The sequence below is a fragment of the Schistocerca nitens genome, chromosome 7, assembly GCF_023898315.1.
Source record: "Schistocerca nitens isolate TAMUIC-IGC-003100 chromosome 7, iqSchNite1.1, whole genome shotgun sequence".
NCBI classification, from domain to species: Eukaryota; Metazoa; Arthropoda; class Insecta; order Orthoptera; family Acrididae; genus Schistocerca; species Schistocerca nitens.
Genome location: NC_064620.1, coordinates 460,433,908 through 460,459,762, shown reverse-complemented (window position 1 = coordinate 460,459,762; position 25,855 = coordinate 460,433,908). Strand labels below are relative to the sequence as shown.

At 40.7% G+C, this 25,855-nt stretch overlaps 1 protein-coding gene across 1 annotated transcript in view; it reads right to left on the bottom strand.

Annotated features, from left to right (window-relative positions):
* LOC126195692 (uncharacterized) overlaps positions 1 to 25,855 on the bottom strand; it is a 432,385-nt gene that overhangs the window by 387,947 nt on the left and 18,583 nt on the right. The window contains exon 2 of the mRNA XM_049934320.1: positions 23,375 to 23,653. Within this exon, the coding sequence (XP_049790277.1) occupies positions 23,375 to 23,653 (279 nt within the window). The remainder of the gene's footprint in view (positions 1 to 23,374; positions 23,654 to 25,855) is intronic.

Genomic DNA, 25,855 nt, shown 5'->3' with positions numbered 1-25,855 from the left:
ATCAATGGTAAAAGAGTTATGAGGGAAGACAGTGGATGCTCAACACATTAGACCTCTCTTGTCTGAGAATCAAACTTTTACTGATCCGGCTAATGTGTACAAAAGATTGAACAATCACTTCTTGTCAACAGTCGGCAAGTTAAATGAAAGTGTTAATGGTACAGGTGAATACGTAAAACTCTAGAAAGCTGGTATTCTGAGACTACCATCCACATGCAGCTACAGGAAACAAGCAACGATTGTACTGAATAAATTATTACAGCATTAAAGAGTAAATACTAATAAGGGTATCATAACATTTCAAGTAGGTTTATGAAGATTCGTGCACCAAACGTTAGTGCCGTATTCAATCACTTGTCCCATATGTGGTAATTTTCCCCACAGGTTAAAATACTCCTTCGTGAAATCACATTATAACAAAGAAAGGACAAGTGCAAACAGGATTTGCGCACTGAAGGTTCCATACAAACTTTATTTTTATATATAGTTCATCCATTCCAGGAATAGAGAATCTTGATGATTTTTGCCTGTTATCGTTAACGATAGCGGCAAAATATCGTTCCTGGGAATTCCGAGATCGTATCAAAATCTCTATAGTAGTGCCTGAGACTAGCCCGGGTATACAAAAAGAAGTGAGCAGGGGATTTCAGTTTATATATGTAGAGAGAGAAAATTGAACAAAACATTTATTTCCATACTCAAACATGGTGTGCATGCAGTAATATTTTATTATGATTCTCTTGAGTGATCATGAATGAAATATAAGTTCTAATAACAAAAAGATTTTTTGTCTGATATAATTACAATTTAAAAACTTTCGGGATTTTTCCTTTCCTTCACTGTGAAACTTTGCTTCTTGTCATGATTTTAGGTCAACAGCAAATACCCTATGGGCTTTGCTGAGATAGCTTGCGTGTGTCAAAATATGTAAACTAATCGGCCGTATCTTTTTATTTCAATGACTTATAACTTTAAATACTCTATACAAATTTCAACTTGATAAGCCTAGCCGCTCCAGGGAAAAAGATATATTAACAGTTGTAGCGACAGACAAACAGATAGACGTACAATAAAGCGATCCAGTAATGGTTCCGCTTTTACTGAATGAGGCATGGAAACCAAAAATGGTGAAAATGTTAATGTATACAATTTATTTGATACCAGTCTTCTCAGATGTTTTCGAGAGTTCTACGAGACAATAGTGGCACATATCAGTACACATACTCTGCTGTCAAAATCTCATTTTGGCTTCAGGTTATACACAGAAGATGCTATTTATTCTTTTGTGTGTGAGGCGCTAGCAGAACTAAACGATAAGGTGAAGAGAATAGGTATTTTCTTTGATTTAAAAAAGGTATTTGATGGTATGGACCTTCCATACTTCTGCATAAGTTGGAACATTATGGGATTAATGAAGAATCCCAACTTTATATCTGGAAAATAGAAAGCAAAAATAAGGAAGAGCTTTGAATCTGTGGGGTTATGTAAAGTGAGGGCAGGGAGAGGGAGGGGGCATTGCCACAGGGTTCTGTTCTGGATTCATTGCTTTTCTTCATATACAACAATGACATCCCACTAAAAATTCCAATTGACCGATAAGGTGTTCTGTTTGCAGATGACGCAAGTGTTATTGTGAAAGACATGTAATGTGACATATATGATGTAGCCAATACGATAGTCGGTAACATAGGCATCTGGCTTTCTGGTCATAGACTAACGCATAACTGTAACACAAGGCAATGCATACTGTTTCTGACACAGCAGACTTGTAAGAGCGAAATTCTTTCGTCCTATGGTAGTCAAACAGAAACGCAATGCTCCTATCTGTTATTAGAATAATCTTCACCGACACTGGAACACTAAGACCGTTTTACTTTTCTTACTTTCACCATATTATCTCGTATGGTGTTATAATATAGGACAACTCTGTTCTCTCAGCGAAAACATTCTTAACCAGAAAACGGCAATGAGACTGATGTGCTGTGTCAGTTCGTGAACTTCGTGTAGGCCCTTTTCATGTGGCTCGGAATTTTAATTCTACCTTCGATGTAATTCTGTTATGGGGTTTGTTGTGGACTATACTGAATCATTCAGAAGGAACTGCAACATTCAGTCAGTTGGATACCACTTCCTGAACCATTCTACAGAAATATATGCAAAATAGTTGCACTATTCACCACGTTTTATTTTCAATAGGTTTCCAGCAGAAATAAAAGAAACTGAGTGATAAGACCTAAGTATTCAAATAAAAGTTTGTAAAAATTTGTTTGTGGCACACTCCTATTTTGTACAGGAGTTACTCGCAAAGTTTAATAATTCTTCTTTTTAATTTGTTATTTATTCGTATACCGTTTTTCGTTTTTTATTAATTCTTGAATTATTTGTATAAATTTTTCTAATCAGCAATGTGTAAACTATGTACCGACTCGTTCCATGAACAAGTAGCTGTGGCCAACATGATCACATGGGACCTAGTAAATAAATAAAAAAGTAAATAAATAAAAAGGGAAGATTCTTCCACATATGTATGAGTGGGCTCAAAATTGAATCCTGTGGGAATCCTTTCGTCATTTTTACCCAGTTCCTAGAATTTTTTCTACTTACAACGTAGTTTGAACTGTTCAGCAGAATATTTTGCATACTGTTTGTTAAATACGATTCGAACCAGTTGTTTGTAAAGCTGTCAATTCCATAAAACAAAAGTTTTTTTTCGCAGAGTAACATGATCTACATAATCATACGAGATGGACAGATCACAAGAAGAACCAACTGGCAAGATTTATTGTTTATAGCATGTAATTTTTGTGTGCGAACATGTAAACGAATCGTGATTTGGAGAAGGGGGTTAAGACAATGTGAGCTACTTCTGAGATAATGAGATGAAACTGTTTATATTAATATTTATTAACAATTTTAACCTGAAATGCTTTTTTAAGGATAGCAGACTACCGAATGAATGCGCATAAAAATAATAACTCTTTTCAAGTAAAATGTGTCAAATTTCCTGCAATTTGTTTGATAGAGTTATCCCCTACTTCCAATGAATAAGACACATTAATAATTTATTATACTACTTATGTTTTCTCTAGAAAAACTTATATACCATTTAGACACATTTTATAAAACATACAAGAAAAACAAATGTTTTCATATAAGAGTGAAATATTTACGTCAGCTTGTTGGGTGGACGTAGCAGCTTCTTCCAATGAATAAGACAAATAATAAAGTATTACACTATTTGGGTACGAAACAACACGTTACGCACTTTTTAAACATGATTTTATATGGGACATTATATATGAATACAGCAATTACGATATGCACTGCAATATTTTACTCACTGTCCTCTGAGGTTGTTGGCCATTCCAAAATAGCAACATAAAAATCAGACGCTTCATCTGGAGTATATTTCATTATTTTTCTAGTATCTTGGAGCTTCTTTGTATTAATTGGTACACGTCCTTGAGGACTCGTTTGTGGCACGGACTGTTGGATATTTTAGACTGCTGGCACTTGTGTAACGTGGTAAAGGTGGTTCTTGTCAGTGACTTTCACGTTCCATGGATCATTTACACGATAAATCGTAATCATGTGGAACGAGTCAATCTACATACACTCTGTAAACCACTGTGTAGTGCATGTCAGAGCGACTGCACGTTGTACCTCTATTAGGTTTTGTTTCCGTACCATTCACTTATGGAGCGTGGGAAGAATGTCCAGTTAAATGCCACTACTGTGAGTGTTGCAATTACTCTATTCTTTTCACTGCAGTCGACATAAACGTCTTGAGAGAATTCAGTAACTGTATACGAGTGGATAGCTTGTACTGAGTAGACAAGACGGGTTGCTGATGTAATTACTTAGATCTGATGATGATCCAGTGTGATCGAAACATTTACTCGAATTAAAAAAGTGTGCAACTGAGACAGAACAATAAATGATAATTATCTTAAATATCTTGTCTAATATTGTCTACACGACCCCTACAAGAGCTATACGTAGGGGAGCTACAGTATACTTCTAGATTCCTCACTCCGAGCACGTTCTTGAAACTGTAAGCAGGCTGTCACAGAATAGTTAGCGTCTATCTTCAGTGCCTTCCAGTGCGGTTTTTTCAATATCTCCGTGACGCTCTCCCACGGATCAAAGAAACCTGTGATCATTCTTACTGCCCTTCTCTGTATACGTTCACTATCCCGTGTTAGTCCTTTTCGGTATGGATCCCACACATTTGAGCAATATTCTAGTAAATATCACACGACTGTTTTGTAAGACTGATTGCATTTTCTCAGTATTCTACCAATAAACCGAAGTGTACTACCTACTTTAGTTACGACTCTGACTATGTGATCGTTCCGTTTCATATTCTTACAAAGTGTTACACCCATGTGTTTGTATGAGTTCACTGATTCCAATTGTGGCATACATTTTTCTGTTTTGTGAAGTTCAAAAGTTTATATTTCTGAAGATCTAAAGGAAGTTAGCAATAATTGCACCACTTTGTTATCTTATCCAAAAATGACTGTATATTTTCACAGCTCCTCGCAGACGAAACTTCATTACATATAACTACATCATCTACAAAAAGTCTAAAGTTACTGCTGTAGTTGTCTATAGAGTCATACGTGAACATATATAATATAAACAGAGAAAGCTTACAATAGGCTACCCTGAAGCACACCCGAAGTTACTTCTATATGTGTCAATGATTCTCTACCCAAGGAAAGATGTCGCGTCCTCCCTACTAGGAAATCGCCAGTCCACTCAGAAATTTTGCTTCAGATACCATACGACAATACTTTCGGAAGTAACTGCAGTTGCGTTAATGAATCAAATGCGTTTCAGAAGTAAAAAAAGAAATTCATGAAATACCGCATTTACCTGACTCCCTTGATCGATGACTTTCGGGTCTTCATCTGACAAAAGCACAGGTTGTGTTCGAATGACCATATGACCATAGTTTCGGGGTGGCATGGAGGAGAGCATGCTGATCGAGATACATCATTAAGTTTGAGCTTGGAATATAGTCTATTCAGACATTCTAAAACAGGTACAAGCCATGATTACTGAATGGTAGTTTCGTAAATCACTTCCCTTAACCTTCTTGTAGCTGAATGTGATCAGACTGAGTCAACAAACACACTGCCTCTGCAACATGCTTCTCTCATAATGACCATTACGAGAAAAGTAGAGAAATTTTGTCCCTTGTGAAGGGCAGTGATACAAAGTTCTGAGCGCAACCATAATGAGGTATCTTGAACAAAATGACCTCCTCGATGCCAACCAATATGCATTTCGAAAAAAACAAGTATGTGAAACTCAATTTGCAATTTCGCGTATGACATATTCAAAGCCTCGCATCCATGCAGTTTTTCTCGACTTCCGTAAAGCATTTGTCTTACTGCCACTTCTATGCATATTATCATAAGTGTGATCGTATGGGGTATCAAGCGATATTTCTGACAATTGAGGAATTTTTGGTAGGGAGGGCGCACCAATTTATCTTGGCTGAAGAATCATCGACAGATGTAGAAGTAACATTGGATGTGCCCAGGGAAGTGTTTTGGGACCCAGGCTATTCTTGCTGTATGTTGATGACCTTATAGACAATATTAATAGTAACCTCAGAATTCTTGTAGATGATTCATTTATCAATAATGATGAACTATCTGAAAGATGATACATAAATATTTAGTTGTTAAGATTTCAGAGTGACGCATAGATTGGCAGCTTGATTTAAATCTTTAAAATTTAAAATTGTGCACTTCACAAATAGAAAAAATCTATTATTTTATGACTATAACATCGTTTTTTGAAAGAATACACCGGAATTTGACTGTATATTACTGTATGTTCTTCTGTATAATCTAGATTTCGGCTCTTAGCCAATATCGGGGAACAATGCTAGAAGTTCTTGGACCTTTAACACGTCATATCTGGTAAAGTCATCCAAAATCAGGTAAACAAGATTAGCACATTCCTTTAAGATGTAACTATTAAAGTGGTAGTTTTGTTTACCTGCTTTTGGCTGACTTTACCAGATATGACGTGTCAGTGGTTTAAGAACTTTTAGCATTGTACTCGATAATGGTAGAATAAACAGGAGAATAATACAGTAACATGCGGTAAAATGGCTGTGTATTGTTTGAAAAAATACTGTATACTGCACCATCAATAACCCTAATAACAATTAATCACAGGTGGGATCGGTCAACAAATACAAATATCTGGGTGTAATGCTTTGGAGGGATATGAAATGGGTCATTCCTGGGTAAAACAGATGGCAGACCGGTTTATTGGCAGAATATTGCGAAAATGCTATAGATTGCTTACAGATCACTCGTGCGACCCAACCTGGAAAATTACTCAAATGTGTAGGACCCGCATCAAATAGGACTAACAGGGGTATTAAACACATACGAGGAGGACAACACGAGTGATCAAAGGTTTTTTTGACCAAGGAGAGAGTGAGACAGAGACGCTGAAAAAACTGAAGTGGAAGATCCTTGAGCATAGTCGGAAGTTATAGCGAGAAAGCCCAGTAACGTAGTTTTAAAAACCAGCTTTTAATTATGGCACTACATAAACATACATATTGCACCCGTAGGGATCGTGAGGTTCGTGTGACGCCACTGGCTCTGAGAGACATCGTGTTCACTTAGTAATTATAAAGTTTAATTTGAGCTGATATGATGTGATGGAGTGAGGTGTAGACGATTTTCTTTTATTAACATCCTTTCATGTCTAAATTCTGATTTGATTGACAACCATTATGGCAGATATTATCAATAGCAAGATATCAAAAACAGTATTCAAATGCTTATCGTTACACAATATTTGTGAAATGTATCAACATTCTTAACTGTATGAACAATATAATTTTTATATATCAGTTACGAGCGGTTTACAGCTTTGTCCTCCAATTTATAACGTTTAAGTAAAGCTGTTGGCATCCCTGAACTTTAAACCGGATTTCTTGTTTGGTAGTATCGGAGCCTTAGCCCCCTCGTTATTACTTTTCATTACAGCCTTGGATTCAGAGAGCCTGACCTACGTGCTGTCACTGTGCTGGGACATAATCATCAAGACATCAAATTGGTAGACTAATAAAAGTTTTGTGTGTTTTGTCTTGATGCAGTAGAAATCGGATATGACACCCTACACGCTTCGCATTTCAAGTAAAAATTTGGACTGGTGCATGTAATCGACAGTAATATTGATGAGTGGATACGTAGGACGGACGCTAGGACACTGCTTGTGAACAGACCTTGTGAAGAGGCCTCCGATACCTCTTGTTACCGTTAGGTTGGAAAGATTAACTAGTTCCCAATACAATTAGTGCCCACGAAAATTGCTACCCCCTGTCGGTATTGTTCTGCCGTACAAGATTACATTATTTACAGCATGCACGGAGGCACTTGAAACGTCAGTCTTCCTGCGCTCGATAAGTGACTGAAACGGGAAAAATACACTAATAACTGATAAAGCAGGACGTACCGTCTGTCATGCACATCACAGTGTTTGCACAGTATAGATGAAGATGTAGAAGGGCGGAAATGATAGTGATACACTATGTACTGTTCACCACACACTCACCCTAACACACACGCACACACACACACACACACACACACACACACACACACACACACACACACACACACACCCTAACAATTATATATACAGAGAACGCTGATGAGGTTCTAAAGGTTTATCGATGTGGTTCGGATTCTCCTCCTGTATGTATAAGCGATCAACGTCTAAAGTGAGTTGGAAGAACTCGTGAGTGACCAGGCAGGCGCACCGTGACGGCAGGCAACCAGCACGACAAGTGCGTCCTGCGGGGATGTCGACAGGTCTCTGGTGCAGGTGTTCACTTCGCAGGGCACGAAACGATGCGCACGAAAAACGCGACATTGGAGCGTGTTCGCTTCTTGCTACAAGAGAAATTCTGCCTAATTAATGTGACACCGAGTTTTGCGCTACTGATGAGATGCTTTCAGGAATTATTTAGTATACGATATAGCGAATTCCACTCTCCCCCCAATGTTATTTGTCCTTCACGTTCTGCGAGCACTAAAGGAAACCAAAGAAAAAATTTCTGGGAGAAGAAACAAAAACTTTGAGGTTTTCATTTGACACTGTAATTCTGTCAAAGATAGACTTGGAAGTTCAGCTGAACAGAATGAACAGTGTTTTGAAAATAGATTATATGATGAACATCAACAAAACTGAAATATGGATAGTGCCATTTTCTCGAATCAAATCTGACGATGCTGAATGAATTAGATTAGGAAGTGAGGCACTAAAGGTCGTTGATGAATTTTGCTGTTTAAGTAGAAAAATAATTTATGATGGCCGAAGTAGAGTACATAAAATGTGGACTGGCAATAACAAGAAAACATTTATGAAAAGAAGAATTTATTAATATCGAAATATAAATTTAATAGTTAGAAAGTGTATTCTGTACCTTTTGGTATTGCGTGTAGCCTTTCACGGAAATTGACGATGAGCACTTCAGGTAAGAAGGGAAAAGAAGCATGAAATGTGACGTTACAGAGAAAAGCTGAAGATTAAATGGATAAATGTAATGACGAGGTACTGAAACTAAATGGAAAACAAGAAAATTTATGGTACAATTTGATTAAAAGAAGGGATCAGTTGACAGGACACATCCTGGGCCATCAAGGAATCGTCAGCTTGTGGTAGGAATTGTGGGGTGTAAAAATAGTGCAGACCAAGTTTCTAATGTAGTAAGCAGGTTGTAATAATTATTCAAAGATAAAGAGGCTAGCGCAGGGCAGACTAGCGTGGAGATTTGCATCAAAAGGGTCTTTGGTCTATTGTAAATGTCTGTAAAGTTTTTAAAGTATTTCTTATTTTACTTAAATAAAATTTTTTAAAAACGTTTGTCACCTATATTGGTACTTATAAGCCACCAGTTAATTTTGTATACAGGGTGAGTCGCGTAAGACGTAACACTCACTTTATTCCGGGGGCGACTGCACGAACGACAAGCGGTGTTCGGCGAATCATAGCGGACTATGAGGCACATACGTTGGTACATGCACAATAATAACAACGTTTGTAGTGACCGAGATAATGAAGCAAGTACATGTGTTTTTAAATGGGACGCTATACTTTTTTTACCATCGTTCGAACGCTCTGTAAAAGACGCGTATAGTGATGTAACGCATGTTGCTATAGTGATTCAAACTTTTCTTAAAAGACGCTGGCAAATATTGTACGATTGAAGGTAGAGGCGGTCGAAAGCGGCTGCAGACTGTAAACACGCCTTACGCGACTCGCCCTGTATATTTTATACAGTAGTTTGGATGTTGCTGGTTATATTACTTCATGTATTTTTGGAAACTGTAGCACATTTGACGCTGTGTAGCTGAGGATACACTTTCACCGCCTACCGGTAGAATTTTGTTTCACTCTGTAACAGTCCGTCTGCCCCTGATAGCTACGTATGTAACATATAGCTTCAGTTTATCTGAACAACTTGATGTACGTGGTATATATCTTTTACTTGTAACTTATGAACGTCCTTGTGATTCGCCGTGTCATTGTTCTTGCTCTTCTTACATGACTATGTATCCCCTGTTTCACAGATATTTGATAATAGGTTGTCCTGAAACGCGTAATATTAAAATCATGATTCACCAGCTGATTACGTTTTACAAATTGTCCTATTCAGAATTTGTGCAGTACTGTTCCAAATCCGACTTTTGCAACTATATGTTTGTTTTGCTTTTAATTTAACATGCTACCCCTACAGATACTGTGTGTTGAGTCCTCTGGGTACCCCTGCCAGATAGACGTCGCTTCCAGTACTCCTGTGTTCCTGGTTGCATGCACGACAGGCGCGCCAAGAGCAACACAAGCTGTGTGGATGATCACAGAGTTTGTCTGCAGCTTATGGAATACTTTTCTGCACCCACCACTGACACCAGTCAGAGATTTTGATGACATAATCCAGCCAGGAGAGCCAAGAGGCAACGGGCTCGTTATCTCCAAAAGCAACAATCGGCGCGATGTTACTTACTGCGGCCCAAGGATTGCATTTGTGATTCTACTCCGGATCTAGTAGCAGTCACAGTTACAATGTTACCACCTACTGTCGTGGATTACTGGAAGACGCTATACTGGAATACACCGTATTGGTAGACAGACTTGTAATTAGAACAACCACAGCCGTAGTGTTGCATCACACTTATAGTCTGTTGTGCACTAAGGGCGTCCACTTAATTGAAAATCCTGCTGCCGCTGAAAAAGATTGATAAAGGTGCCCTGGTTGGACGGATGCATAGATTCTAGGGTAGTATACGCATAACGAAAGTGTCGTAGACTAATGAATAGTAAAATATATTAAGACACAAAGGAATTACAGACCTTAGCTGCGAGCGGACATAGACTGAAATCACTGGGGAAAGTTGAAAATTAGTGCCAGACCGGAATTCGAACTCAGGTCTCCAGCTTAATAGGCAGACGCTCTGACCACTAAGCCATCCAGACACAATGGTCACTGCAACTACACGGATTAACCTACCACGCCTCCCGTCAGACACAAATTTTCAACTTATCGACCCACTATGGACGTAGTATTCCTTGCACTTTATCCTCATTACTCGCGGCATTTCACCGAGTCTTGCGTGCATCTGCACTGAATAGATCATTGGCCATCTCGCCTTAATTATAAGGCCAGGCTCGAACTCTATCACCCACTGTTTCTGTCTAATTCAACGACTTCGAGACACGACGAACTTTCTACAGGAACTCCCTAGCTGGATTCTGGCTGACTTACAACTTGCAACATCTTCTGCTCGTGCACGGCTCTGTAAACGCGCGTCTCTCTTCCTGGTGGTGCTGCCGCTCCACGAGGTGTGATTCTCGCGGGCAGCGTGTTTGGGTTGCGTCCAGAGACGTTCCTGCTGCGGTCGGACGTCCACAATACTTCTGGTACCAACTGTCGCAGACCCTTCATGTGTGGTATCTCGGTACACCACAAAGACTTAGTCTCTGGAGGATATTTAGTACTGGACGTGATAACTTCACATACTACGTTTTCGTATGTATTGAATATTGCGTGCCAAAGGTCGTGTCAAGGTAATTTGTAGGTTACAGTAAATAAGAATCCTAGTAATAGGATTAATTTAACGGTGTAGTGGTTCCAGAACGCTACACTGGTGCAATGGTTAATAGTGAAGCAGCTCAACAGAAGAAAATATACAACAGTAGGCATCATCACTGGCCTACAGTACTTTAATAGTCTATTTATTATAATAGGGAGGATAACAGTGGAGTTTAGGGTGGAGTTCAAGGGTGGTATTTTATACTGTTTTATTTATTTTATTAGTTTTTGAATTTTTAATATTTCCATTTCTACTTTTGTTAGTTTTTTCGTTACGCTAAGTTACATCACTCATGATCTCTCAGTCAACCTTACAGCAAGTTAGCCAGACAATGTGCTATGTGTAACAAGGAAGGTAATGAGTTGTGTAATTGGTAAGTTTACATTTTATCAATTGGAACCTTTAGGTGGATATTTAATTCCTATAAAAGACTCAATGGACGAATCAAAATAATAGAAAAATGTAAATAGGTCATAAATCACAACCCTTTCATAATTAGTAGTTAAATAATTTAATTTTCGTGCCAAGAAACAATATATATCTCAATATCAATATCAGCGCACACTCCGATGCAGAGTGAAATCCTCATTCTGGAATATATATCTCCTAAAAAATGTGTAAAATTAATTTTCTTCATATTATACACTGAGGTGATGAAAGTAATGGGATAGCAATATGCACATATACAAATGGCGGTAGTATAGTGATCACGAGGTATAAAAGGGCAGTGTATTAGTGGAGCTGTCATTTATACTCTGGTACCGAGCGAGGTGGCGCAGTGGTTAGCACACTGGACTCGCATTCGGGAGGACGACGGTTAAATCCCGCGTCCGGCCATCCTGATTTAGGTTTTCCGTGATTTCCCTAAATCGCTCCAGGCAAATGCCGGGATGGTTCCTTTGAAAGGGCACGGCCGACTTCCTTCCCTAATCCGATGAGACCGATGACCTCTCTGTTTGGTCTCTTCCCCCCAAACAATCCAATCCAATTTATACTCTGGTGCTTCATGTGAAAAGTTTCCCGGCGTCATTATGGCCGCAAGACGGAAACAATCAAATTTTGAACGCGGAATGGTAGTTGGAGCTAGAACCCTGGAACGTCTAGCTCCAGCTACCATTAAACGTTCAAAATCTTTCAATTACTATCTCACGTTCCATGGGTCCAGCTCCAATTATCATTCTACGTTCAGTGTCTTTTAATTGCCGTCGTGCGCCCATCACCACGTCGGAAACCTTTTCACACGAATCATCTGAGAATAAATGACAGCACCACTAACGCACTGCCCTTTTATACCTTGTGTACGCCATACTACCGCCTTCTGTATACGTGCATATCGTTGTCCCATGACTTTTGTGATCTCAGTGTAAGGTGAGTTCGGCAGAGGAAGAGAGCTAAGCCAAGGCCACCGGCGAACACGTCTTCACACACACCCAAGCACTCATATGTGTTCATCTGATATTACAGCATTCAATGCAAAATTAGTTCGGATATGCTGACATTTTCACCCTTACGGAACTGAAAATTACCGCCAAGAAAAAGGTGAATGATAAACAAAATCAGAATTGAAGTGGAAGATTATTTACCAAAAGTCAACTGAAAGTAACTGATACGAAATAGTGCAAATTTGTGAACAATCTTTAATTTTCCTACGAGTAACGCACAAACTGCACTCTGCTATCAAACGTGGCGTGTAACATATTTTGTAAATACGTCAAATAACAATTGCCGGTTAGGAAGATGTGGATTTCGGATTATAGGTTTTCTGTCCATTCAACGTCGGGTCCTCATTAGTCCTGATTATCCGGTGCTGCTGTTTGTAAAACTGAATACCAATAATAACCCGGAAATAATAGTGACTCCACCACTTAATACATAACACGGAAAGGTATTTTTTCATTGTTGAACCTGCCTGAACGTTCCCTTTCAGAACAGAAATGTAGTAGCATGCACTTGCTGTTATATAAAATTAATTCTATATTTCATACTAACAGTAAAACTGGAACAGAACAGTTAATAGAAAGGCGTAGTTAGCCAGTGATAGTCCAAAGTAAAGATAGAAAAGGAGGGTTGGAAATAACTACATTATTCTGTCGCGTCTAGTTCTGTGTCGAGCTTCTGTTCACTGACATTATTTTAGCGTTAGGAATGTTCGAATTTAAACATTTATGTTAAAATATCGATACTGAAGAGTCTGAAGAAATTGTAACACTGATGTTAAAAAGTTACCTTTGATTTCGCGAAGAAAGAGAAAAAGAATGAGACTAGTTGTTACCACTGTTAATAATTTTTTGTCATTCAAACAAATCTTTTTCTGAATGTGGCACATACACCAGTAAAATCCATTTGCAACTTCTCAAATGTACCCACGGACGGGGGAGAACTATATCTTTTTTGCGAACTAAAGCTAGAACATAGGTTTTCTAATATGTACGCGTGGTCTAATGCGTTTATTGTTCGTTCATTTCATGCTTTCGTTGTATGAAGAAGAGTGGGCAACGCGGGATAACAGCGAAACAATTTTGATTAATGGAGTGAACATTACAAAGTAGCATAAGAAAAGAATAATTCGCAGACTGGAACAGAAACCGACGTAGAATCACAACTTACTTATCACCTGTAATGCCGTGTTTCAGTTTTAAAATAAGATCCGTTAGAAGCATGGGACCACATAATTGGTACTTTTTTATACAAAGCTACATAAGCTGCACTTAAATATTTGAGCTGTGTAGCCACATCGTTATTTTCTAACATAGAGTTAAAAAAATAGATTATGATCTACGTCAACAACGCAACACAACTTCTCTAAGCAATGATATTTTTACAGTCTATAGACTTAACTTTGTAGCATATTTAAAGTTAAATATCTCTCTATTTATTGATTCATAAGTACAGTATTACATAGAGGATACGGTGACCTAAACATGATATAGAATCACAAAATTTGTCTATTTTATAAAAGAAAAAAAGGAACTTTTAGGAAAAATTGTGAATATTAGGCAGTATAAACTGCTTTAAACTGACACTGTATTTGAAATTACGTACGTAGACTACAAAAATAAGAGTTTATCATTTTTTGGATTGAAATACTTAAACATGTTACGGCTTGTCGAAAATATGATATATGTGATATTCATATTGTAAGGTGGCAACTGCCTTGCACCTTACATGAGTCCATTTAACGTGACACTTAGGTTTTGTTGGAGTAATACTCCAAATTACGGTGTAGGAAATCTATGTAGAAACGCATTGGCACGAGAGAATTCCGCGATTTTGCGGAAAGGCAATACGCGAGACAGAGCTCGGCTTTCGTCCCTGCTTAGCCGCCGAAGGCCACAGCCTAAAGGTATGAATGGTGAACTGGGGATTTCCGTAATCCGTTTAGAGAGGCCACAGCGGTCGCCAACCTCTGAAGGATGTGCGGCTACACGTGTTCAAGTGTTTACCAAAACAGAGCAGTGGAAAGCTGGACGGGCTTTCCTGTGCGTGCTCTCGCCTGTGTCCCACTAATTTCACGCCTTCGAGTAACTCGAGTGGGGCAGGCCATGAGTTCCGAATAACAAACTTTCAATGCAAGAATCTGTGTTCGCTACGACGGGGAATCTTGCCGTGAAAATCTCGAGTGATCTCTTCGGAGAAAACTTCCAGTAAACGTGTTATTGCCCACAGCTGTGGTTCTTCCCAGCCGGCGAGGGCGGAGTTTACTTGTGAAATATTGTAGAAATAAAAGAAACGTGGCAAATAGTTCTATTCCCAGGCCGTACATTGGTCGGCACTGGCAAACTGGATATTTTGAGAGCACCTAGTGATGTGATTCGCTCGGTAAAAGTTGAAGGGAGAAAACAAAGGTGAAGAGCGATCTTGCTGGACTCTCGGTAGAGGTCTTCCGTTCCGCGCTCTCGTACTGAGAGGACGTTAGCCAAGTCGTCTCCCGTCTTGGTCTTTCATTCTGAGTGGACGTTAGCCGCGCCAGCTCATTGCTGCCGGGAAGATCGTTGCAAATAGAGAAGTTTATGGACACAGCGGTCTGTTGTCCGAGTAGTGTAGGAGTGTACTTCCCGAGACGCCACACGCCAAACGCACAGCCGCGCGGTCGCCGTCGGAAACCGCCGCTCCAACAGGAACATTACGGTGAGATCGCTCCCGCTTCGGCCTGTGTTAAGAGTAACGTTAAATAGTTGGATCACGTGCAGTTGCTGTTTCCACAGAGGTTTCACGTTACTTTGGGGTGTAGTGGTTCTTCGTATTTTACGTTTTGTGTCGATGTCAGTCGGTCAGCCAAGTTATAAGAAAACGCGTTTTGGACCAATTTTAACACAGTTCACTGCCATTGCCAGCCAGGAGGATAATTTGTAAATTATTGATTGTGTTTTATTCAGCATTGATCTGAAGGTTATAATAGAATTATTGTGATTCAGTAGAGCCTTTACTTTCAGTAGTTGATCCTGAATTCACCCTTTTGCGTTATTTTATTTTTGTGTATGTGTTTGATGTCATTGAACATCCTAAGTGTTCGTGATCGTTCATGTTTGGAAGTAAAATCAGGTGTGATTTATCGTCAACGCTGCCACCGCAGATTAATTAGGGGTGACAGGACCACATTTAAATCTAGCGTTATCCATTTTTGCATACAGTTCCACTCCCAATTTCTCTGTAAGTTGTTTGTCAGGGGCGAACACACGCAAAAATCGGACAAACAACGGGTAGGGTGTTACAATATGTATACTTAAGATAGAAGGTTGGGTCTGAAAAATGAGACAGAGAATACACATAACGATACATATGTGTGATGTGTGATTGGGATTTTTCTGGTGGGGCTGGGGGAGGGGGGGATATCTACTGTATTTCTGGCATGAAATGTGCGTCAGATTCAGTTACAAAAATTATTTTCTTTTCCTATTTTAAGTACTATAAAGTGAACTTGCAATCTGTAGAAACCACTTACAATGCTTCCTCTTTTCCTTGTGCGTTTGTCTTGCATCGATATAAGGTCGGCGTGTTTATTAACGGAATTGTCATGGCTATTTTAAGGAGCGCTCGAATGCCCTTACTGTCTACGTGTGGTGTTATACATGTTAAAGTCTTCTAAAGTTTGCTAAATGTCTGCGAATCGTATAACTCAGACTGGAACTGGGTATTAGCCCGATATTCACCTAGTGAGAGGCGAGCAACCGCCTATAAGCCACATCTAGACAGACCAGCACACCGACCGTCGTACGTTAATCTTCCGGGCTAATTCGATCCGGGGTTATCCGAGCAGGTATAGATACTGATTATAGCAATATTTGAAATATTAGCACTAATACAAAAACAGGAGATTTTTTTTGGTGCAGACACATCTATAGCTGTATGAATTTCTCTTTGCTCCCCAGAATTTAACAAAGATATAATATTTTCCATCTTCGCGTGCGATAAGATCTCGTATGCTTTCTCCAAAGAGATCGACATCATCCAGAGTCAGAATCATAATCAATCTCCTCAGTTTCCTTTCTTTTTGTGTACTTGCCACAGCTTTTGTCACAGTTCTGCCCCCCTCCCCCCACCTTTTGGCATACACCTTTTTAGTTTGGAGGCTTTTCTTCATCAGCTATGAGTTCACTGCTGCACTTGTGTCTGCCCCGCTAGTGTGGCGGAGCCCCGGCAACCCGCAATACACCGCTGTGCGGGAGGTGGCTGAGCTATAGGCGACAATGTATCGCGTTTAGGAATCAACCGTATCCACTTTTGGAATGGTGCGTGTTATATTTAAAGATTATACTGACTGCTGAATAATTATCTCCATATAATAAACGCGACAATCAGCAGGTAGAGCTTAGTTTCCTGTACATGAAACACAAATTTGGTAGGTACATAGTCAATAATTATGTAAATGTGACGAATATTCTAGAAATGTGTACACATTTATTTTCTTTCTGGAACTTTTTTTTTGTCAAAACCATTTTTTACCTCGAAAGTGAAGTTTCTAATTGAAAACAAATTATGTCTATCTATTCTAAACAACAGCAGTTTCGCTAACAGTAGGAACATTTGTGATAGGTATGGTTTTGTTTTGAACTGACTGGGTGGCTGAATTCTTTACCTTGCTTGTATGTTGGTTTCTTACGGCGTTCTGTAAATTTATCATTTAACATCAATCTTAAAACTATCGACGTTTTGGGGACTCGATTATTTTCTGTGATCATATTTAGAATTCTCTGACGAAATCGAAATAAGCGTCAATGATGCACATCCCTGTTCGGTATACAGCGTAGCTTCACCATTATTCTGTTTTACCAACATAGGATAAAAGTATCAATGAGCATCAACGTTGTTAGGTGGTCATAAAGCTAGATCCTGTAAGCATAAAGCTGTATTTAAGATAGCTTAAGGCAACATATCTGTCCATGATGTGCTAACTAATATTACAACACACTTCACATCCACCACAAGCGATGGGTTTTAGTGTTTATCTAAGGGTTCGCTTTTGATAGTTAGCAAAGCATGCTTTCATTAATTTTTCAAGGCAGGCATTTTAGAAGAACATATTTTGTTAGATACTATGGCTGGGTGATGAATCTGTATGACAACTGGATGGTAGGGAGTAAAATCCACACCTGATCTTATGTTAATAACACAGAATGCACTTTAACAACGGCTGTCAAATCTTCGCAGATACGTTGAAGATGCGAGAAGGAGATAATTTACAAAATAATGATCAACTGCAGCTATCATATAGGTACAACGGGAGCATGACGCGCTGTCGGCACTTTCATCTAGTGCTTGCACCTCAATTTTCGAATGCTCTCCCTGTATAAATAACAATATCCTGTATTACTTTTTAATATACGTATTTTTCGGGATTTTTCCGCATCTGTCCTTTTTTCCGTTTTTACCATTTTTTCCAATGTTCTAATGGATTAAGTGCTTTGGCGGCGGTTGTCACATCATGAATAAGCATGTGATGAAAACGTTTGCTGGAATATATATATAATGCATGTTATACGAAACTACAGCAGTATCTTCTGTATAGTTCTGTATAGTTTTACATTGTGTTAGACATCCTATTGCTGTGTCAGCAAGAAATACTTTATAATTATATACAGTGTACACATAGACAGTCTATTCGGAGATGTCAATTCTTAATACGAATACATGGTGATCTTATCACTTCCTTTTAAAGGAACTGTTCTTCCACACAATTTAAAAATCGTCATATTCTTCTTCCTCACAGAGTGCTATTAACAAACCATTCGGGCTTATACCACATTTTAATGCATGTTCGAGGTTAGTAGATCTTGATGCAGATAGCATAACGGCGTACTCTAGACCGTAGGCGGACTGCGTGTGACAGCAGCTGTCAGCTACTGGAACCTCTGCAGCTGTAAGTTGTTGTCTAGCTGCTGGAGTAAAAGGTTATTCTCACTATCTTCAGTTACTACACCGCGCAAAAGATTTAAGTCCCATTCCGTCACAAAAGTTTGATGGCTCAAAGATGCCTTCATCCTTTTTTCTGTAGTGGTGCAAAAACATGGCGCCCTGCGACGTCACCCTCGGGCTCTACGACGCTTCAGACAGAAACGTGTCGACACTTGCGAAAAGAAAGCTACCGCTCAGAAGTTCATGAGACGTGTGTAGAGGGTTAATGATGTCACAGTGATACCAGATTTCACCAAAATTCTGGCCAATACCACCGTGAATGTGCCAAAGATGGGAAGCACATCAAAGGCCCTCTTACCCATATTTCACCTTTTTTTTAAGTCTCTGCGATAGAGGTCAGAAGCGCCACGCTCCACGTTCAGATCACGCGATTTACTTGTAAGTGGCCAAGGAAAACATTTCATTTACACTGCCACTCGGAATGGGCAGGAAATGCCTGTAGGGAGTGGCAGAAAAGACCTCAATGAAATCAGCCGTTTCACTGGAGCATTGTCCGCCCCCGGTAGCTGAGTGGTCAGCGCGACAGAATGTCAATCCTAAGGGCCCGGGTTTGATTCCCGGCAGGGTCGGAGATTTTCTCCGCTCAAGGAATGGATGCTGTTGTCCTAATCATCATCATTCCATTCACAACGACGTGCAAGTCGCCGAAGTGGCGTCAAATCGAAAGACTTGCAACCGGCGAACAGTCTACCCGACGGGAAGCCCTAGTCAAACGATATTTACATTTTACCGGAGCATTGATTCCCACACATTTCGTGGTTGAAAATGACAGTTCGAAGTGCGATGAGCAAAGGGAGAACGTTCTCGTCAACCTTTGGCACTGTACACACCTGCTGGGCGATTCAACCCACTCGACGGACATCGCAGGGCGGCAACCACACTGAGCATGATCTCAGCACTTCGATGCGGAACCCGATCGTAATCGTTGCCCAGATGTACCGAGTGGAGCCACTAGGGACCGTTCAAAACCATTCGACGAATTTGAAAATGATCCAAAGCAGTAAAAGGTCTTTATTCGTTTCCAGTGGTCTTATTTCGTGCCCTCCTGTGCTGTGATCACACAGGGGTGCAACATTGACACAAGCCGGAATGAAATAGTTTGGACAAGAAGAGAATAGAAGCTTTCGAAATGTGGTGCTAGAGAAGATTGCTGAATATTAGACGGGTAGATCACATAACTAATGAGGAGGTATTGAACAGGATTGAGGAGAAGAAGAGTTTGTGGCACAACTTGACAAGAAGAAGGGACCGGTTGGTAGGACATGTTCCGAGGCATCAAGGGATCACAAATTTAGCTTTTGAGGGCAGCGTGGAGGGTGAAAATCGTAGAGGGAGACCAAGAGATGAATACACTAAGCAGATTCAGAGGGAAGTAGGATGCAGGAAGTACTGGGGAATGAAGAAGCTTGCACAGGATAGAGTATCACGGACAGCTGCATCAAACCAGTCTCAGGACTGAAGACCACAACAACAACAACAACACGTAACCAGTGCGTGCGTGATTGCTGACGATTCTGCACCGTGCGAGGCCACGACGCGCAGCCGTAGGCGGTGTTAAGGGTTAAGGCCGGTTCCCACTAGAGCGCGGCAGCGCGTCGTGCGGCAACGGCAGCGGCAAGCGTTTTCCGCTTTGACGCGACGGCTCGCGGAATTGGCGTTCCCATCTGGAAGCGGCAGACGCTAGCGGTAGCCAATGACGGACTGCCACTGAGGTACGGGGCGGGACCCTCTGAAACTCCCGGTGCGTTTGAAAAACTATATCTTACACCTACATGGAGGAAAGACGAAGTTGGGTGAAGACATACCAATTTTTCATTTTCTGTACAATGTACTCTTTCAAATATTCTATTATGCATGTTTTCTCATTTCACCATAAACAGATTTCATGACTACCGTTCATCATTGTTCACTATCTAGCACACTGCTTAAGAATCATGAAAGAATAATACATATTTGGAACAAAGTTTTCGAAACCAGATTTTAAATTATAAGACATTTACCGGTGCAGACGCAAACTTACAATACTTTATTAGTTACGAGCTGCAGTTTACAACTAAAGAGACAGTAAACGGTAGCAAATTAAGGAAATGGAACTTGAATAAGTCAAGACCCACAGTTTTTCGATAATCTTAAAGTTAGCGTAATGCAACGACTGACTGAAACAGAGGAAGGATTCCGCTAGACTACGAATGGATATCTTTGAGAAAAGAAGTGGTGAATGCAGCAGAGTATGAGAACGGGAAGAAGGTACAGTAGAAATCGTTAGATAAAATGTGAAATATTAAATCTGACAAGAGGGAAAAATACAAAAATGCAGCAAATAAAGTAGGCCATTGGAAATAGAAATGTCTAAACATGACGTTGACAGAAAGTCCAAAATTGCAACCTGATTTTGCACTTGGAAAACATAAGGGAATGAAAATGAGAAAGAACAAAGAAAACTTTTCTCAAAGGAGAAGCAACTGTCAAGAACTTATTTGGCAAGCCAGAACTAAGCAAATAAGAGAAGGCTAGATAGTGGAAGGAATATGTAGACAGGAGAGGGGGAGGGGTTGTACAAACTAACATAAGTACAATGTTAGATTCCTGTGAGATGTCTGAACACGCAAGGCAATACTGATCCTACCACTTAACTAAGTAGACACACTGAAGAACAGCGAAACTGTGTTTATAGCATTTGCATGTTTAGAGAAAGGTTTTGACAATCTTAATTAAAACATTCTTTGAAGCTCTGGAGATGTCATCGATAAAACACAGGGACACAAGATTATCTACAACTTGTACAGAAACCAAACTGCATTTCTAAGACTTCAATGACTTGAAAGGGAAGCAGTAATTGAGAAGGCAGAAGTAGAGAGGATATAAAATGAAGACTGTGAATAGCAAGAAAAGCGTTCTGAAAAAGAAAATTTGTTCATATGGAATATAAATTGTAGTGATTGGGTACTATTTTACGAAGGTATTTGTGTGGAGTGCCGCCTTGTAAGTAAAACGTGGGCGATGAACAGTTCTGTCGAGAAGACAATGGACGCTTTCAAAACGTGGTGATCAATAAGAATGCTGAAGATTAGACATGAGGATCGTGTAACTAAAGAAGAGGTACGGATTTAAATAGAGTAGGAAGAGGAAATTACGGCACAACTTTGACTACAAGAGGGGTAAGTTGACAGGACATATTATGAGGCGTCAAAGAGTGAGGACAAAGGGGTTGGGTGATAGTATTCTGATAATAATCATTTGTTCAAATGCTATTCTACTATTTTATCTGTTAATGTAAGCAGTGAATTTAGTCTTCCATGCACTCCTCCACAAAACATTTAACCCAAAACTGAAATCAGCTGAACACCAAACCTTTCAACCACTCTCTGACAACTACTGCATTCACTTTCAATTTTCTATAACTATCACTGGCTAGCCCCACACATATACAGATATAAGGAGAACAGAAATAAACAAACAATTTCAGCATATAATTCTTTAGGTTGGCAACATGTACATAAACAAACCAAACAGTAAGGGGCATGAGGTGAACACACTGTAGTTACGACTTCAAATCAGTGTTTTCGGTAAAATGTCTACAGCTAGTGACAGAAGAAAAAAGAGCGAACATGAAAATGTGCTTATGTTCCATAATCTAAGTTTTAGTTCAACCTCCAGCATGTGACCAGGTGAGGGGAAACGTATATGTCCGCCAAAAACTCGATTCTCTGTAAGTAATCAGTTATGCATTTGAAACAAAACTGAATCATTCTAGATTCCACCGAAAATGCCTTAAAGTAAAAGGCGAAACGCGCCTTGAACCAATAAAGTACACTCGATAAAGAAAAAAAACGTTTGTTACTTACCAAAGGAAATAATCAATAGCTGTAGATACTTAGCAAATTACATCTTATGACATACCAGCAAATTAGTTTCTGTTTAACTTCTCATTCCACACGCTATTAAATGCTGTTTAAAAAAAAATCATCTATCCCTTTTGAAAAACTGTAGTTTCTTTCATATCTCGGTAGATAAACAGATTTTGGATATTTATCATGCGACGAAATACATGACTTTTTACAAGTTATCGTTTGCAAAAAAACGCTTTTAGATTTCTTGAACCGTTTACGAAATTTGCAGTTGATACAACCACATGGTTTACGACGAGCAGGACGAAGTATCGGTCGCGTCGCAAGCGACCCGCGCACGAACACCGCACAGCCCATCCGCCGACATATCATTCAATATCTCGAGAACGGTGATAGCTATCGTTCTGCTCTCAGCTTTAAAAGCAATTTCGATATGTTGACTAAATTTCATACGCAATAATGTATTACCTAAAATGAACTGTACGCAAAGTCCACGCAATGCGTTTTTACCTCTGCACACTCATTAAAATTTCGTGTAAAGGTTTACGTAAATGCGATACAGCACGTAACCACGACGAATATCGAAAAGAAATTCGGCCCTTTATCGAGAGAAGATATCAGGCTGTAACATGCCCAAGAATCAAATTTTTCTACCGAATAGTTTCCTTGGAATCGGATGATAAGTATTTCATAGCTGCCGCCGCGTCCGCGCCAGCGGTTCGGCGAAAGTTCTTGTGGCCCGGGGTTGCGTACCTGACGTCACGCTCAGCGCGTTCTGTGATTGGCGGCGCGCACCTGGGGCGCGTCACGCGGCAGCGGAAGCGGTTCGACATGGGCAAACCGCGACGCAGAGCCCGCCGCGCCTTGCCGCTGACGCCGTTTCCATGGCAACCACGCCACTGACGCGCGGTTTTGACGCGCGGCAGCCCTAGTGGGAACCGGCCTTTAGTAAAGACGCAGCTCAGAGTGACTCACCGATGTGCGGAACCTGGTGGAGATGGCGAAGAACTCGCCGTGGCGGTCCAGGAAGACGAAGAAGGGCGGCGTGAGCAGGCCCTTGGCCGAACGCACGCACAACAGGGCTACGAGGCAGGCGGCAGACAAGAGAAGCGTGGCTCGCAGAGTCAGCGGTTTGGCAGTCGCCCAGCCGGCGCGCCACTGCGTGATGCACGTGACCGCCAGCAGCAACGTGTAGCCGCGCGACGCCGTCCGGAAGTCGTCCGAGCGCGCCGGCAGCCGCTGCGGAAGGCAGTCCTGCGGCCACGCAACCCGTACACTTACTCTGCATCTCACGTAGTACTATCGGACAGTGAGTTAACAAGACCAGTTTCTAACCTTCAGTGCTAGTTACAGTACCTGCGGCCTCACTTGTGATCAAACCTAATACACTCTAAGACAAACAAAAAAAAAAAAAAAGAACGACCAAGAAATTATCCGAACTGGACTGAAATAGGTCTATGTGATTTGCATTTACAGACATGCGAGGGTCTGTCGTATCGGCCGCCGCGCAGCGGCCGTCAACTCGGCGCGGTGTGCTACCACACGCGCGGTACACAGCGAGTACCGCTGGCGCCGCACACGATGTCAACAACTGGCGCAAATGAAGGCGTCGTCGCGGGGTTAGCGGCCGCGTACACACCACTATCGATACGGATTACCCTGGCGGCGCTCCCCTTGCCACCAGAGTGAGCAACCGTATAAGGGCGCCATCTGCCAACACTCTGGCCGGACCTGCGGATTTAAGCGAGCTCCCTGAGCCCGTTTAACCAGTTCAATCTTCGCCGATGACTGTGTTACTACCCGGCTGCTGGGTTCACGACGACCGAACCGTACTGTGGCCTCCGTGGCTGGAAACTTGCGACGCGTCGGTATCGACTGGTTGCCAGTGGTTTGGACTTGTATTCTCTACTAGTGACTCTGATTTCTCCTTGGCGCTACAGCCAGCGAAGTGTAGCGAAGTGTTGTGTAGTCGAACTTAAGTTTTGTTTTGAGTGACAGAAGGTCAAATAAATTTGGTTATCGCCGAATATTTGTTGTGTTATATTGCGGACATAACAGGGGCGTTTGAAAAGTCCGCGCAAAAATGAAAACTACTTACATGAAACTTCCTGGCAGATTAAAACTGTGTGCCCGACCGAGACTCGAACTCGGGACCAATGCCTTTCGCGGGCAAGTGCTCTACCATCTGAGCTACCGAAGCACGACTCACGCCCGGTACTCACAGCTTTATTTCTGCCAGTATCTCGTCTCCTACTGGAAACTACTTACATGTTTGGGGTAAATCTTTTTTTATTTTTCGACATAGTCTCCTTTAGACTGATATACTTCGTCCAATGCTGTTCTAATTTGTTGAACCTTTCTGAATAATAGGAATTGTCCAACACTACAAAATAGCTATTAGTTGCTGCAATCACCTCCTCGTTTGAATAAAATCTTTGTCCTGCTAGCCATTTCTTCAAATTGGGAAACAAATAGTAATCCAAGGGAGCCAAGTCTGGAGAATATGGGGGATGTGAAACGAGTTGGAATCCAATTTCCCTTAATTTTGCGACCACAACTGCTGAGGTGTATGCTGGTGTATTTTCCTGATGGAAAACGACTTTTTTTCGGTCCAATGGCCGGCGTGTTTCTTGCAGCTTGGTTTTCAAACGGTCCAATAACTATGAATAATATGCACCTGTAATAGTTTTACCCTTTACCAGATAGTCGATGAGGATTATCCCTTGCGAATCCCAAAAGAGAGTCACCATAACCTTTCCGGTCGAAGGAATGGTCTTCGCCTTTTTTGGTGCAGATTCTCCTTTGGTAACCCATCGTTTAGATTGTTGTTTGGTCTCAGGAGTACAATAATATCTCTATGTTTCATCCACAGTGACGAAACGACGCTTAAAGTCCTGCAGATTCTTCCTGAACGGCTGCAAACAGTCCTTGCAACACTTCACACGATTCCGTTTTTGGTCAAGCGTGAGCAATAGCGGAACCCATCTTGCGGATGGCTTTCTCATGTCCAAATGTTTATGCAAAATATTATGTACCCATTCATTCGAGATATCGACAGCACCAGCAATCTCACGCACCTTAACTCTTCTGTCATCCATCACCATATCATGGATTTTATCAATGATTTCTGGAGACGTAACCTCCACAGGGCGTCCAGAACGTTCAGCATCACTTGTGCCCATATGGCCACGCCGAAAATTTTGAAACCACTTATAAACTTTTCTAATCGAAGGTGTAGACTCGCCTTAATGTTTAATAAGCCTCTCTTTAGTCTCCTGAGGCGTTTTGCCTTTCATAAAATAATGTTTAATCACCATATGAAATTCTTTTTCGTCCATTTTTGGACAATCACTCGACTTCCTTGATTCACACGAATGCCAAACACAAATAAATGGACCAATATGGCTGACACTTGGTGTACGTTCATTCCAAAGATGCTATTAACTAAACATGTCC